Source organism: Lytechinus variegatus, chromosome 9 (assembly GCF_018143015.1).
Source record: "Lytechinus variegatus isolate NC3 chromosome 9, Lvar_3.0, whole genome shotgun sequence".
NCBI lineage: Eukaryota > Metazoa > Echinodermata > Echinoidea > Temnopleuroida > Toxopneustidae > Lytechinus > Lytechinus variegatus.
This window is the reverse complement of record NC_054748.1, coordinates 34,225,114-34,239,745: the sequence shown is the minus strand read 5'-3', so window position 1 is coordinate 34,239,745 and position 14,632 is coordinate 34,225,114. Positions and strand designations below refer to the sequence as shown.

The following is a 14,632-nucleotide window of genomic DNA, read 5'->3' as shown; positions in this document are numbered from 1 at the left end:
TGGAAAATGTGCATTAGAAATTGCACATGGTGGTAGTCATAATGGACCCCTATACTACATTCAACTGTTTCCCGGCCATTGCGTTGATTTTTTTCATACCTGGTACCACACCGTACCATGTATGGAAATACGTGGTACAGAAAAAATAACGCAATTTCGGAATTTGAAACGGCGCTACTCCTATTTTTAAGGCTTATTCATGATTTTGAGTGTGGATTTTTGATGATTTGTGGAAAAACGAGGTACGGTACAGAAAAAAAAGACGCAACAACCACTTGCCCGATCGGGCAATTGACTTTGAGAGGTGCTTGCCCGCACGTCATTTTCACTTGCCCCGGGCAATCGGGCAAGCGGGTTTGTCGCGCCCTGCTGTTTATGTATGCAGACAGGGAAGTCAATCAATGCTTTGGATTGAGGGGGGGGGGGAAAACTAAAAAAAATTCTGAAATTTTTTATATGCTCTGCGTGCCAAATTATGATATAGAATTATGTGCACAAAGCATGCCCAAAAATTGAGTTTTGTATGTTTAAAAGAATTTTCATGGTAAGTTAAATGGTGTTGAATTGCTTTTTGATGCTTTTAAAAACGTATATTTGTATGGCATATACCGGTAGATAGATTTTCAAAGTTGTCAAAATCAATGGGGGGGGGGGGTGCCACTTATAAACAAAAAGAGAAATATTAAAAAAAAGGTAGCTAGACATTCACAAAATCAAAATTCAAATTTTCACAATGGATGAGAAAAGATTCTACGGCCAAGTTGGAATGTTCATTGATGCTCATAATTCACCTTTTGACCAAAGACAAGCTTTAACTTTTCAGCATGGCTTCATGAATGCTTGGAATAAGGCAAGCCACATGAACTTTATTTTGTACTCACCTCAGTTCCGATAAATGTGGGCCTCATGTAAAGAGAACTGGTCCTACTATCTGGAACCCAGTCCCTGTCTGTGTGAACAAGCCTAGCCATACATCGGATCATTTCCTCACCACTGAATCTCTGTATAAGACAAAAAGATATGCACAAAACTGTATCTTCATGGAGTTGTTTAATAAAACAAATAAAGCACAGGTGAGAGTGAAATACAAATAATGCACAGCAGGAGCTGATCCTACTATATGGAACCCAGTCCCTGTCTGTGTGAACAAGCCTAGCCATACATCGGATCATTTCCTCACAACTAAATCTCTGCATAAGAAAATATAACAGAAATGTATTCATATTTCAATGATGAATGGAGTTAATACAAATAAAGCACAGTAGGGACTGGTCCGACTATCTGGAACCCAATTCCTGTCTGTGTGAACAAGCCTTGCCATGCATTGGATTATTTCTGTATAGAAAATAATAGGCATGATAAATAATTTCATGAAGTTGCATTATAAAACAAATAAACAGTGGCGTAGCTAGGATTTTTTTTTCCCGGGGGGCACTTGGGGGTCCTTGCTTTTTCAGGGGGGGGCACCGGCCATTTTTTCTGGTGTGTGTCACAAGAGCGGATCCGACTTTCGCCAATAGGGGACGGGGCCCGAAATTATCTTCACCTATATTTTCCCCGATCAGTCACTTCTCAGTTTTATTCTTATAAAACCACATAAACATGAAATAATCTCATAAGCCTTATGAAAAGTGCGAGCGCGAAGCGTGAGCGATTTTTTTAACTGTCATGTATTTTTTCCTGAAAATTTAATTTTCTGGGCAATGTTATGTGTGATCCTGAACAAGATTCGTATGTAACTAGATGGTTACTGCCAACGCCAATATATTTAGATAATGCGAGCGCGAAGCACGAGCAAATTTTTTTGACATTCCGACCTAAAAATTGGTCATTCTAAGTTTTGTATTAATAAATGGGATAGGTATGTAACTTAAAGGACAAGTCCACCCCCCAAAAAACTTGATTTGAATAAAAAGAGAAAAATTCAACAAGCATAACACTGAAAATTTCATCAAAATCGGATGTAAAATAAGAAAGTTATGGCATTTCAAAGTTTCGCTTATTTTCAACAAAATAGTTATATGAACGAGCCAGTTACATCTAAATGAGAGAGTCGATGATGTCACTCACTCACTATTTCTTTTGTATTTTATTATAATAATATTTTTATTTTCTCGTCATTGTCACGTGAAATGAAGTTTCATTCCTCCCTGAACAAGTGGAATTCCATTATTTTAACATTTTGTGCTTCAGGCAAGGAGATCCTAATCGTCAAATTCATCAAAATTGAAATATTGTATAATTCAAACAATAAAAAACAAAAGAAATAGTGAGTAACATCATCGACTCTCTCATTTGGATGTAACTGGCTCGTTCATATTACTATTTTGTTAAAAATAAGCGAAACTTTGAAATGTCATAACTTTCTTATTTTACATCCGATTTTGATGAAATCTTCAGCATTGTTCTTGTCTGATTTTTCTCTTTTGATTCAAATCAACATTTTTCTGAGGTGGACTTGACCTTTAAGTGATGCATATGTAAGAAGATTAATGGGTCTTTTAATTGACCAAGTACCTGTACACTGTTCATAATTTCATCTTATTAACGCATCAAACAGGTGTGTTTATTAATTAGTAGCCTCTCAAATAGTGACAGATTAAGAGGCCATCTGCGGAAAAATATTCATATTTTGTAAATCATAAATTGGATATAGTCAATTGGGTATCATTAATTATGCGATCGTGAATCTTGAGCAGACAATTATTGATATTCTGATGTGAAACTGAATAATTTAAGTACATTTTAAATAAAGAACATGCAGGCTATCGCACATGTTTTAGATTTAGACCTTAGAATCTGGGCATTCTGAATACATTTGTTTAATTGAAAAAACATTATGGAATACACAGAGACAATATGAACTTGGCAAATCAAACAATGTGACCACGCAGGGCGAGCTTAAAATGCTGATATGTAGACCATAAAACGGACATTTTACAGACCACTTAAATTTGTAAATGATAAAAGCTCGATGTCCGAGCTAAAATATGTTTTGTATATTGACTTCAAAACTTGCTCCATATCAGCCTATTGAGCAAGATATGAATCTCATCGAACAGGCAATTCTGGCGCGAAGCGCAAGCAAAAATTTTATATAGTAACATGAAAGATGTGTTTTCTAATTGCAAGTCTTCCCCTCACATTGTTTCATTCACTCGTCTTCCTCCTCTTATTTTCCTCTTCTCTTTTCTTCTGTACTCCTTCTTCTTTTCCTGTTTTCTTTTCTTCTTTCTCCCTTTTCTTTTGCTCTGCCAATATTTTCTGGGGGGCACACCAGATCTCAGGGGGGCATGTGCCCCCCAGGCCCCCCCCCCCCCCCCGTAGCTATGCCACTACAAATAAAGTACAGGTGAGAGGAAATGATCCGATGCATATTAGGAGCTGGTTCCACCATCTAGAATCAAATCCCTGTCTGTGTGAACAAGCCTAGCCATGCATCGGATCATTTCCTCGCCATTCGTCTTTCTGCAGTGGTTCCCTTGCCTCTGCAGATAATCATTCCCAGAACAGCAAATTCACTTTAGTTTTTTTTTTAGCTCCCACCCTACAAAGATTTAGCTGAAGGCTGTGCAATTATTCAAGTTTAATAAAGCGTAGCATAAAGATAATGGATACTATTTTAGTCCCTTTACTAAATGCTTGGCTTACTCGGCAAAAAGAGGAAAAGGGCGATTCTCTATTAAAGGCAATACTAGATTTCACACATGATAAAAACAAACTTTGTAAGAATTTATGAATCTACACAGGTACTAAATGTTGTTATATTCTTTTTTAATTTGGGTAAATCACACCAAGGTCATTTTCTATTCAACTTTTATCCCTTTATTACCTTTATCGAGTGTTACACGAAACTAGTAATTAATAGAAAGTCAATTTCAGGTCCCCAAATCAATCATAAGTTTTGCAATCAATCACAAATTAACTTTTGATCCCTTGTCTGCTTCTTGCATTAACAAGAATGATTTTAATTTGCTTTATTTAAAATTGATCCCATCACATGTAATGATTGCAAATTTGTTTGTGCAACACCCCCTTAATCAATTTCAAATATTAAAAGGGGACACAATCTTCAAACTTATCCTTAAAACATTTGGAATTGTTCGCTATTAAAGAGAAATGCCAGTAGTTGCAGTAAACACTGATTTCATGAGAAAGTCTGTAAAACCAGGCTTAATTGTCAGTATATCATCGAGGATCTAGATCTGGTAAAAGTACATGAACTGAACTTTGTGAAATCTTGAATTCTACGCTGAAAAATGTTCACACTGAAGATCACCAACACAGATAGGCACACGTGGGACAGTGTATTAATATTGCTGGCATAAAGACCCGACGGAAGTGACTGAATCCGCGCTTATTTGCTTATTTCTCAGCAATTACAAAATTTCTTCCAGAATCCTTTGGCACATATTTTTTATTCATACAAACAGACACTTGGGTGGTCATTATATTAGATTCTGTAAAAAGTCATTTTGAGATCGTTACCAATACTGGAATTAATCTTTAAATGTTTTCAATTTACAGTCCCAATTCCAAATACCATCTAATAAAATGTACCTGTACAATTATGACATACATTACACTGAAAAGTTCATTGCTTGTTTATACACTTCAATAATAATTAATGGCAAATGTGTATTCATGATGGTATTCCCAAACATCTACCAGTTTTCCAGGTAAAACATCAGGATATCCTGATAAAATTTACTGGTGAATTGCAGAATGGTCTAGGACCAATTTGTCTACTTTCCCTTTGGTCTTGTCCCATCTGGTCTTAACCTATTCATGTAACAATCACTCAGTCTAAAATACCATTTAATCCATTGATCATTAGATCAAATGCAGTGTAGACCAAATGGCAACTAGACCAATTTCAGAGTAGACCAACTGCGTATGTGGTTCTGGACTATCTGAGAAGTGGGGACCTCGTGGTTAAAACTGCCATTTCTCAATGAGAGGGACGTGGGTTCTAATCTCAGCCATGGCATGTTTTCCTTCAACAAGAAATTTACCAACATTGCGCTGCACTCAACTCAGTTAAACCGAACAGCTACTCGGCAGGATCAATTCCTTAAATGCACCGACCGCAAGAAGGCAGCTTGAGCTAAAGCTGGGGTAATTATAGTAATAGTAATGCACCTCGGAACAGACTATTTCTATATAGATGGAGCTATATAAATGCCTGTTATTATTATTTCAAAGTGCTTGTAGACCACGTGAAAATAACTTAATTTACTTACCGGCAGGGCAGCTCGTTCTGCACTGTTGTTCATTCGTTCCATGTTCTCGTACGGTCTGAAGAAACGGATCTTACCATCCTCTCCCTTATAAGCCTTCATCCCTTCAAAAAGCTACAAAAGGAGTCATCAAAAGAATCGTAAAAAATCATATCATTTCATTTAATTATTTACATATATAAGTTCTGGTAATGTTTTCTTTCATCAAAGTGCAATCAGACTTTATAGAAAAGTTCATCCCCAAAGGACCCAATATCTGGATCTTTGGATCTGCCTGTGTGGTGATTGCAGCACTCTTTATTGTCGCTATTAGAAACGTCAACATCATCATTATCATAATTATCACACGTATCACTGTCGGAATTATTATCAATCATCACTCATCATCCTCCTCATCATCATCACCACCACCACCAACATCATCATCGTCATCATGGTATGATCATTAGCAACTCTGATCCTTACCAATGATCCTTACCATCATTACAATCAACATCATCATTGCCATCACCATCATAATCAAATATGGCCACATCATCATCATAAATATCATAATCATCATCACCATCATCATCATCATCATCATTACCATCACCATATATCACCATCATCATCTTATTAATGTCTAGTAACTTACACAGATTGCATAGTGAAAGACAGAACACGCCGGGTGGAGCGAGAGGTTCTTGAGTGGGGTGATGCGGGGGGTACTCCAGCCGTCCCTCTCGGTCCAGGGAACAGTCAGCATGTGGTCACTCATGTTGTGACCGAAGAGGAGGTTGTTTGGGTCAGGCTTGGGCTTCAGCACCTTGGCATGCTCCAGCTGGACCTCAGAATACTGGAAATTAAAGAGAGGGGGAAGGATTAGAAATAAAAATAGTTTGGGAATGAAAGCGGTATAAACCAAAGAAAGATAAGGACAATAAGAGTGGATACAATGTAAAGATGGTACATGTAAATTGCCAATTCGTCCACTGCCCACTCACCACTAGTCTGCTATGCAGACTCTGAATGGCTCGTGAGGTGGGATCTGCTACTGGTTTGCGAAGGGCGAGCGTAGCGAGCTATTTCTGCAGCCTCAGTAGACCTAGTCTGCTATGCAGACTCGTTGAATCAGCTAAGGTACACACACTGCAGATGTGGGTCTACATTTGTAGACTAACTCACCACATGGTCTACCTTCATTTAGTCTAATGCCATCATCGACATTTCGTCTAAAAACTATTTGGTCCAATAACCATTTGGTCCAATCATCACTTTGTCTTATCACCATTTCGCCTATTACCATTTGGTCTAAAACCAGTTGGTCTAATACCCGTTTTCTTTTCATTCATTTTGCACAATTAACACTAATAGTTTTATATATATAGACCAAATGGTATATGGACTGAATGGCTATTGGACCAACTGGTTATTAGACAGAATGGCATTAGAATAAATGAAAGTAGACCATGTGGTGAGTAGACGAACCGATGATAGACCAAATGGTAGTAGACGATTTGGCATTTGGACTAAGTGGCATTAGATGAGTTGGATATTAATTATTAACCGTATAATGGGATGATTGCAAATGAACAAAACATCAAGATCAACTATTACATGTATGAATGCATTCTTGTCTTTTTCAATAAGAGTTTGAACTATGTTCAGTAAATAAGAATGACACAAGTCATCTGGTAGTACAGGTGTCTGAAATTAACTGAGAAACGCTGATGTTTTGTTACAAATTGTTCACATTTCTTTTTTACATGGTGAAAAATATAAAACAAACTAATAAATCACCACGGCGCAGTAAAATGCACTTGTTGATTTTGGTTAGCCCAATGTATTACCTGTGATTTAATATTCCATACAATAATTCACTTTGAGTATTTGTTTGTGCTATTGCTCTTGTAGTTGTACTGTATCTCATTTCCACTTTCTCTGTATAATAACTTACAATTTCCTGTTTTGCATTTCGATATTCGTGGAGGTATAATCATAGAAAAGGGAGAAAAGGAAAAATAATGCATGGAAATTCATCAACTGTATATCTGTATTAAGGTCTACCTCACAATGTTTCATTTTTGTTTTTGTTTTCCATAATATTGCATGCATGCAGAGCAGCCAACTTTTACTACACTGTATTTTCACTCTCTAAATAAGATTAGCTGAGTGAAAAGCTCATCACAAGCCAGTAGAAACACAAAAAATAAAGAATAACTGACCACGTGATTTGTACAATTGATTGCACAGAATGTTCAATGTATTCAAGCACAAAAATCAGCTCTTCGATCAAGCGCTATTGAAAGCTTTCGTGTGTCCAGGGTCATGGGGTATTGATGAGTCAAGGTCACATTGATAGTCATCACCCTTGATGCTTGACAGACATTAATACTCTACATGCTATCCAAAAGAGATTGGGGGTTTGTTATGTTGTTGTTGTTGTTCTTTTGTTTCCCTTTCATTTTCACATTGCAAATTTAGACTCAAGAGTTGTGTGAGACTTGAAAAGAAATGTAGGCCCCCAGAGAATTATTAGAAAAAAGATTATAAAACTGTTCAACACCGTTTGTTTTTAAAATGACAATTTTTTTTGTGTTCAGGGACCCCACAGTATTAAAGTTATCTAGTGTACATGTATACCACTGAATGCATTTGATGTTGAGCTACATGTATCAACATGGCTTCAAGATCAGACTGGACAAGGTGTGGGCAGACCAGCGGTTCTGGTCACCATATGAGTAGCAAACCCCTTTAAGATAGAGATCTGAGCCAAAATGACACCGAGCAGACACCACACCAATCACTGAGATGGATGAAAATGGCACAGAACTGGAAGCCTGACTGCTGGGATCCACAGCACTCTTCCAGAATTTCGGGTAAAGTTGGTAAAGGTAAACATAATTTTTGTGCCATTTTTGTATCGAAATATCAGGGTTGGAGATCAAGTCGGTAACCTCCTTTAAGCCCTTAACATCAACATAATGCAGTGTACACATACTTGAAATCAGCCGAGATGTTACCATGTATTCAGGGGTGATATTCCCTTGTAATAGGCAACTTGTCAAACCTCAAAGCCGCATCTTTCCTGTATAAGAATCCAGCATTCATTACCAATCCTCACAATAAAGAAAACAAATGCTGGAAAGCTGCTATGGAAAGAGATGCATATCGCCTTACACTAGCAGAGCTACCAAGTCTCATGCATTATGCATGAGACTCGAGCATTTTGGACTCTTGTTCATCCCCTCAAATCTCTGTCTCACGCAACTATCACAGCCTATCCCCATATACTTTGTACACAATGTCTGTGATCTCACTCAGATTCACAGAAAATCTCACGCATATCTGGTCTTTGAACTTGGCATCTCTGCACTAGTACATGTATAGTGAAGATTCCGGTAAGTTAGAAGGATTCTTGCAAAATATGTGGCACAGACTTTTGACAAGTTGCCTATTAAAAGTGCAAGGGGGGCCCTGCATGACATGAATGCTAACCGACCTTGAAGCTGTTGTGATTGGCCCGTATTCTGAAGTCGGGTTTAACTTAAACTCAGGTTTAAAGTTGTGGTTTAAGTATGGATAGCCACTTGTTACATAAATCACTAACGGTAGAGATATCACATTTCAGCTCATTTGGCTCTCAAATCATTCATAATTGTCTAGGAAGTATAAATAGATGATTGTCTTCACCGTCGATGAATCAGGAAAGAGCACATTAAACATAGGAAACAAACAACTTAATAAAAATTTTGACACTTTTGGCTTCCCATAATTTTAGCAGAGTTAGACCTTAGTCTAAGTTAAACCTGACTTCAGAATACGGGCCATTGAATACAGTACATCTTATAAAACAATGGGAAATGCTGTTATGGGAAATGCTGTTATGGAAAGATGCATAGTGCATTTATAGTGCCAATGAGCGCAAGGGGCCCTGCATTACTGTACATGAATGTTAACCAACCTTGAAACTGTCGTGATTGGAGTGAATACATCGTACAGAACATACTGGAACAGCCGTCTTTCCCGGTGTCAGGTGTAAGATCTAGAGATAACAGAGAGAGAAAGAGAGAACAAACACAGTTTAAATTTAGAGGTGTTAATCGGGGAGGGAAATGTGGATGGGATATCATATAAAGCACTGTATCTATCTACACAAATACATGAGGGTTTAAAGCAACATGATCACATCATTTGGAATTTCTGGAGATATAATGTTTCATTTCAATATACATCTTTGCATTTACTTCCCTTCACTTTATTGTTGATTTTTTCTTTTCATCTATTTTTTATTTATAAAATTACTATTTATTGATTTGGATCTATGCTGAAATTTACTTACAGTATGCAAAACTCAGTGACATACAAATGAGAGAGGCGATAATGTCCCCCATTCACTATATCTTTTGTTTTTATTGTTTGAGTTATAAATTATTTCAATTTCAATAAGAACCAACTTGATTGAAACAAATGTAATTCAACATGTTCAGGGAAGAATTAATCCTTGTTTCATTTGTAAATGAGAAAATTAGAATATTTCATATCATAAAATAGTATACAAAAGAAATAGTGAGCGAGCGATGTCATCAGTCCCCTCAATTGCATACCGACCAGGATGTGATAAACCAATTTGTAAATGAAGCAAAAAATGCCAACTTTCTTTATACTTTACATAAGATTTTAATGAAATTTTCAGTGTAATGCTTGGTGGATTTTTCTCTAAATATTCAAATCAACCTTTTGTTGGGGTGGACTTGTCCTTTATTTAAAGGTCAAGTCCACCTCAGAAAAATGTTGATTTGAGTCAATGGAGAAAAATCAGACAAGCACAATGCTGAATATTTCATCAAAATCGGAAGTAAAATAAGAAAGTTATGACATTTCAAAGTTTCGCTTATTTTCAACAAAATAGTTATATGAACGAGCTAGTTACATCCAAATGAGAGTGTCGATGATGTCACTCACACACTATTTCTTTTGTTTTTTATTGTTTGAATTATACAATATTTCAATTTTTACGAATTTGACAATAAGGACCTCCTTGCCTTGAAGCACAAAATGTTAGAATAATGGAATTCCACGTGTTTAGGGAGGAATAAACTTCATTTTACATGACAATGACGACAAAATCAATATATATTACATATTTCCTATAATAAAATACAAAAGAAATAGTGAGTGATGTCATCAACTCTCTCATTTGGATGTAACTGGCTCGTTCATATATATATACTATTTTGTTGAAAATAAGCGAAAATTTAAAATGCCATAACTTTCTTATTTTACATCCGATTTTGATGAAATTTTCAGTGTTGTGCTTGTTGAATTTTTCTCTTTTTATTCAAATCAAGTTTTTGTTGGGGTGGACTTGTCCTTTAAGCTCAAAGCAGTCACTGCCAGCACCCAGCGAATTCAAGGGATTAATCCTGCTGTGTACATAGTTTACATGTGTTCAAGGCACATGATACAACTCCCCCTTCATAATACAAAGAAGAGCTTGGCTGTCCACAGTTTGAACACTCTAAATCAATTATCTGAAACCAAAAACATCTGGCTCAAATCTGCTGATGGCTGTATTTAGCATGTTTGTTCATGAGGTGTGTTTTGTATTCACACATGCTTGATCAGACAAAATACAAATAATTCAATATAAAGACCCTGTTACATACAGTTAAAGCATAGCAATTGATTGTAGGGCTATTTTTTATGATTGATTACACACAATAGTTGATACAATCAATCGTACATCAGCCCAAGAATCAATCACTAAACACTATGTGGTGGGGCTCCACGGTATTTAAGTATGACTTTGAGTTGGACTGAGATGTCGATGCATACACGATATGCAAACGCGCAATCTAATATCAATCAACACCCATAGACATAGTGCACGTCCACTTGTCATGATCTGACCAAGGAGCTCTGACCAATGCGGTGATGTCTTTTATAATGCACGCAAATAGGCGTTTAAATGCGACTCTAAGTCATACTTAAATCTATGTGAAACAGCTCCTGGAAATTCCCATAGCATCCATACATATATGTACATATAGAATCGTGTACAATTTAACCAATTTTGGCTGGTAACTTCAAAATGTAGCCATGAAAGTGTTTTTTTTATCAATCTATCTCCTGATAGACACAAAGCCTATATTGCCACTTTAAAAGTGTGTAACTTGTGTTTGGTTCACTTTCTGTTTGGGCTCATCCTACATGGTCTAATCCTAGTTTAATCTTCAGTGAAAGGACATTTGCTCTGGCAACAATTGCTCCAGGCTTTATTTCATCTAAAGATGTAGGGTTAGGGTTAGGAGGGTTGCAATATGGTTTTATGTTGGGTTCAGGCCTGGTTGGGTTTAGGGTTAGGTTTAGGATAGGGTATAGTGTTACAACCAGGGTTGAAGTTGGCCATTCGATTTGGGTGTGGAATTTACAGCGGAGCAATTGTTGCCGGAGCACCTTAATCTACGCCCAGGACACCGACTACCAGTACAAGTGTAAAGCTACTTGACTTGTTGTTTCTAGAACTTCACTATTTAACAAAATAAATTTAATTCATAGTTCAGTTGGGCGTTGTGGCGTGCGCCTGTAATCCAAGCTGTGGGGAAGTTACAAAATGATGCAGAGGTTCGAGCCCTGGTCATGTCTTTCTGATGGTAATGTTAAAGGTCGGTCCCAGACGTAAATAATCATATCTGATTGATACACGTCTGACAAAACTCAAATACACATAGTCAGTTGAAACAAAATAACAAATCCATTAGAATAATTGGTTTCAATCAACAAACATGCAGATGGAACCAACCACACAATAAACAATTTCATTTTCATGTGGTAGCGGTTTTCCAGGTGAGCAAGGAGGGTATTGTACTTTTACAACAACAGACATTTTAAAGTGCTAAAAAAGATTCATGATTTGCTCACTTTGTTGTTCCACATCACAAATCATCCGGAAACATACATGTAAAAGAACCTGATTTCTTTTTTATCTGATGTTAAGATTTCCTGCATTCGGCATTGTTCATGCAAAACTGAATAAACAATAACCTGGGTCCCGTAACACAAAGCTTAGCAACGATCATAGAACATTTTTCTATGATTGATTCCATTGACTACAATGTACAATCAATCGTAAAAATCAAGCATACGATCAATCGCTAACCTTTGTGTTTCAGGCCCCCGGTCTCTCTCCTCATCCTGGGCAACAATTGAGATACCCTGGTAGCTACCGTGTATGTGATGTACATGTACACATTTTGAATGCTAAACTGTATCTACACTGTACAAGTACAGGGAATAATGTTACTTTACAAAAGTTGAATAGCATTTTTGGTCTGAAGAGAAAAGCTTTCAACTATTAATGCACAATTTGAGGGGTTGGGGTTTGGGGGGCGTCTGCCGGGGGCGCCTAAACATTAAAAGTGTCAGTTAAGTGTCATTCATGTACAAGTGAACTATGCCAAAAGTTTTCCTGTTGTTTTCAGGTGGTTACCTTTCCTGCTGATCTAGCTCAATTTAGGGGCCTCTTTTCAGGGCCCCTACGGCCACACCCACCACTTAGGACACAGCAGACGCCCCATTCGTTGCATTGTGTGGTATGGGGAATCACGTCATTAACATGGAAATTGTCTACCTTTTCAGCCTATGCCGACCCCTGCTGGCCCCTGTACTAACAGTCCTATGCAAAAATATGCTACATGTACATGTATACAAAAGACTTTGTGCATAGCAGCCTTTAAGAAATGTGGAGCAATTTGCTATGCGATACTAGGAAAATTATTTCCTGAAGTATGCTATTGATGTGAATGTGAACAGCAAAATCGTATCACAAAACACACACATGAATTGATGATGATACACAGCATTTATATTGCGCCATATTGAATTGAAATAAGTGACGACAAAATGCATCATCATGGGACAGTATTCGTTTCATAGACTTGACTTTCTTTTTTTCTTTCTAAATTGCATTACAGGAGCTAAACCTCAACAAGTATCCATTGTTTGCTAAAATTAAAAAACTCCTCATTCTTTATTATAAAAATCTTTGTAGACCTACTGTACATGTACATATATGTGCAATCTACAGTATATATTATATGTTGCAGTCACTGCCTTCAAGATTGTGGGTTTGTGGCACTTTTAATTGAAAAAAATACTCCTGATAAAAAAAACAAAGAAAGAGGAGAAGAAAGAAAATGGAAGGAATAAAAGTTGACATATGATATAATTTTCTGAATATTACATCAAATTCTATCTCAAAAATAGATATTTCATCTCTTAATTATATAGGAAATATGAATATTTCATTCTAAAGATAAAAACAATGCTGCTCCCTTGCATTAATACAAGTACTTGAGCACATTTATTTTTATTGTGCCCCAAATTAATGTTTTGCCCCTGCCCCTAACATTGTTGGCTCATTAGTCATTACACAATTGGTCACATTTCTGGGTATTTCTCAAGATCAGGACGTAAAGATGTATAAAGGGCCTGTAAACAAATATTAGTTACAGTGTAATGCATTTGAGTCTACAGTTACATCACTGAGCACTTTAATAATAAAGAGATAGCAAGTACGCAGAAAAGCAACACATTTTCCACTTATTGTCTTCTTACAATGTATATCTGAATGTTAAACTGTATGAGAATGTACATGTACATGTATGACTCGACAAGTTCATCAGGACATCGCTCACAATGTTGATATCAGGAAGTATACTAGTGTGGATTACATCCTGGAGGTTGGATCTGGGCTGGACCAATCACATCGCAGGATTAGGGGGCGTTGTCTCATTTGCATGGCAACTGACCAATCAGGTGAGAGAATACCCTGGTTTCATTGCATCATGCCATTCCATTGATGCAAGTCACGAGCGACAATGTTTACTTCAGAGTGACTATCAAATACTTGATTCTCCAAAGAACAAATATAGACAGCCGTAGTAGAATTTTTTTATCAGAAGATAAACATTGATGATAAGTATATAGCAAATACTTCATGACCTTATAGTAGGAATCTCATCAGAATGATTCTTTAATGACATCACAGTTTTTTAAATTGCTTTAGTTCTTATTGGGTCTTTCAACATAAAGATACACTTTACAAAACTTTGCCCTTATACATACATGTACCTGATGTACAGACCTGTGTATATGACTCGACCACACACACAAAATCTGCTTGCCCAATGGGCATTTTTCTTCTTCAAAATTACTGGCCAAGAAATTATATGCTTGACTAAAGTTGACTTTAAGAATAACTCATTTTCCTACAAAATCATGACAATGCAATAAAATTTCAAATTGCAGTTTCATCAGCCACTGCTAAAAACCATGACATGCTACATGTACAATGTCTGATTTTTTTCTAGTTTTATTTAACTGAATTAATGAGATGAAAGGTCATC

At 36.7% G+C, this 14,632-nt stretch overlaps 1 protein-coding gene across 1 annotated transcript in view; it reads right to left on the bottom strand.

Moving 5' to 3' along the window:
* LOC121422063 (branched-chain-amino-acid aminotransferase, cytosolic-like) overlaps nucleotides 1–14,632 on the bottom strand; it is a 42,587-nt gene that overhangs the window by 13,904 nt on the left and 14,051 nt on the right. The window contains exons 2-5 of the mRNA XM_041616869.1: nucleotides 9,187–9,267; nucleotides 5,878–6,078; nucleotides 5,244–5,354; nucleotides 882–1,001 (exon numbers count right to left, since the gene is read on the bottom strand). Of these exons, the coding sequence (XP_041472803.1) occupies nucleotides 882–1,001; nucleotides 5,244–5,354; nucleotides 5,878–6,078; nucleotides 9,187–9,267 (513 nt within the window). The remainder of the gene's footprint in view (nucleotides 1–881; nucleotides 1,002–5,243; nucleotides 5,355–5,877; nucleotides 6,079–9,186; nucleotides 9,268–14,632) is intronic.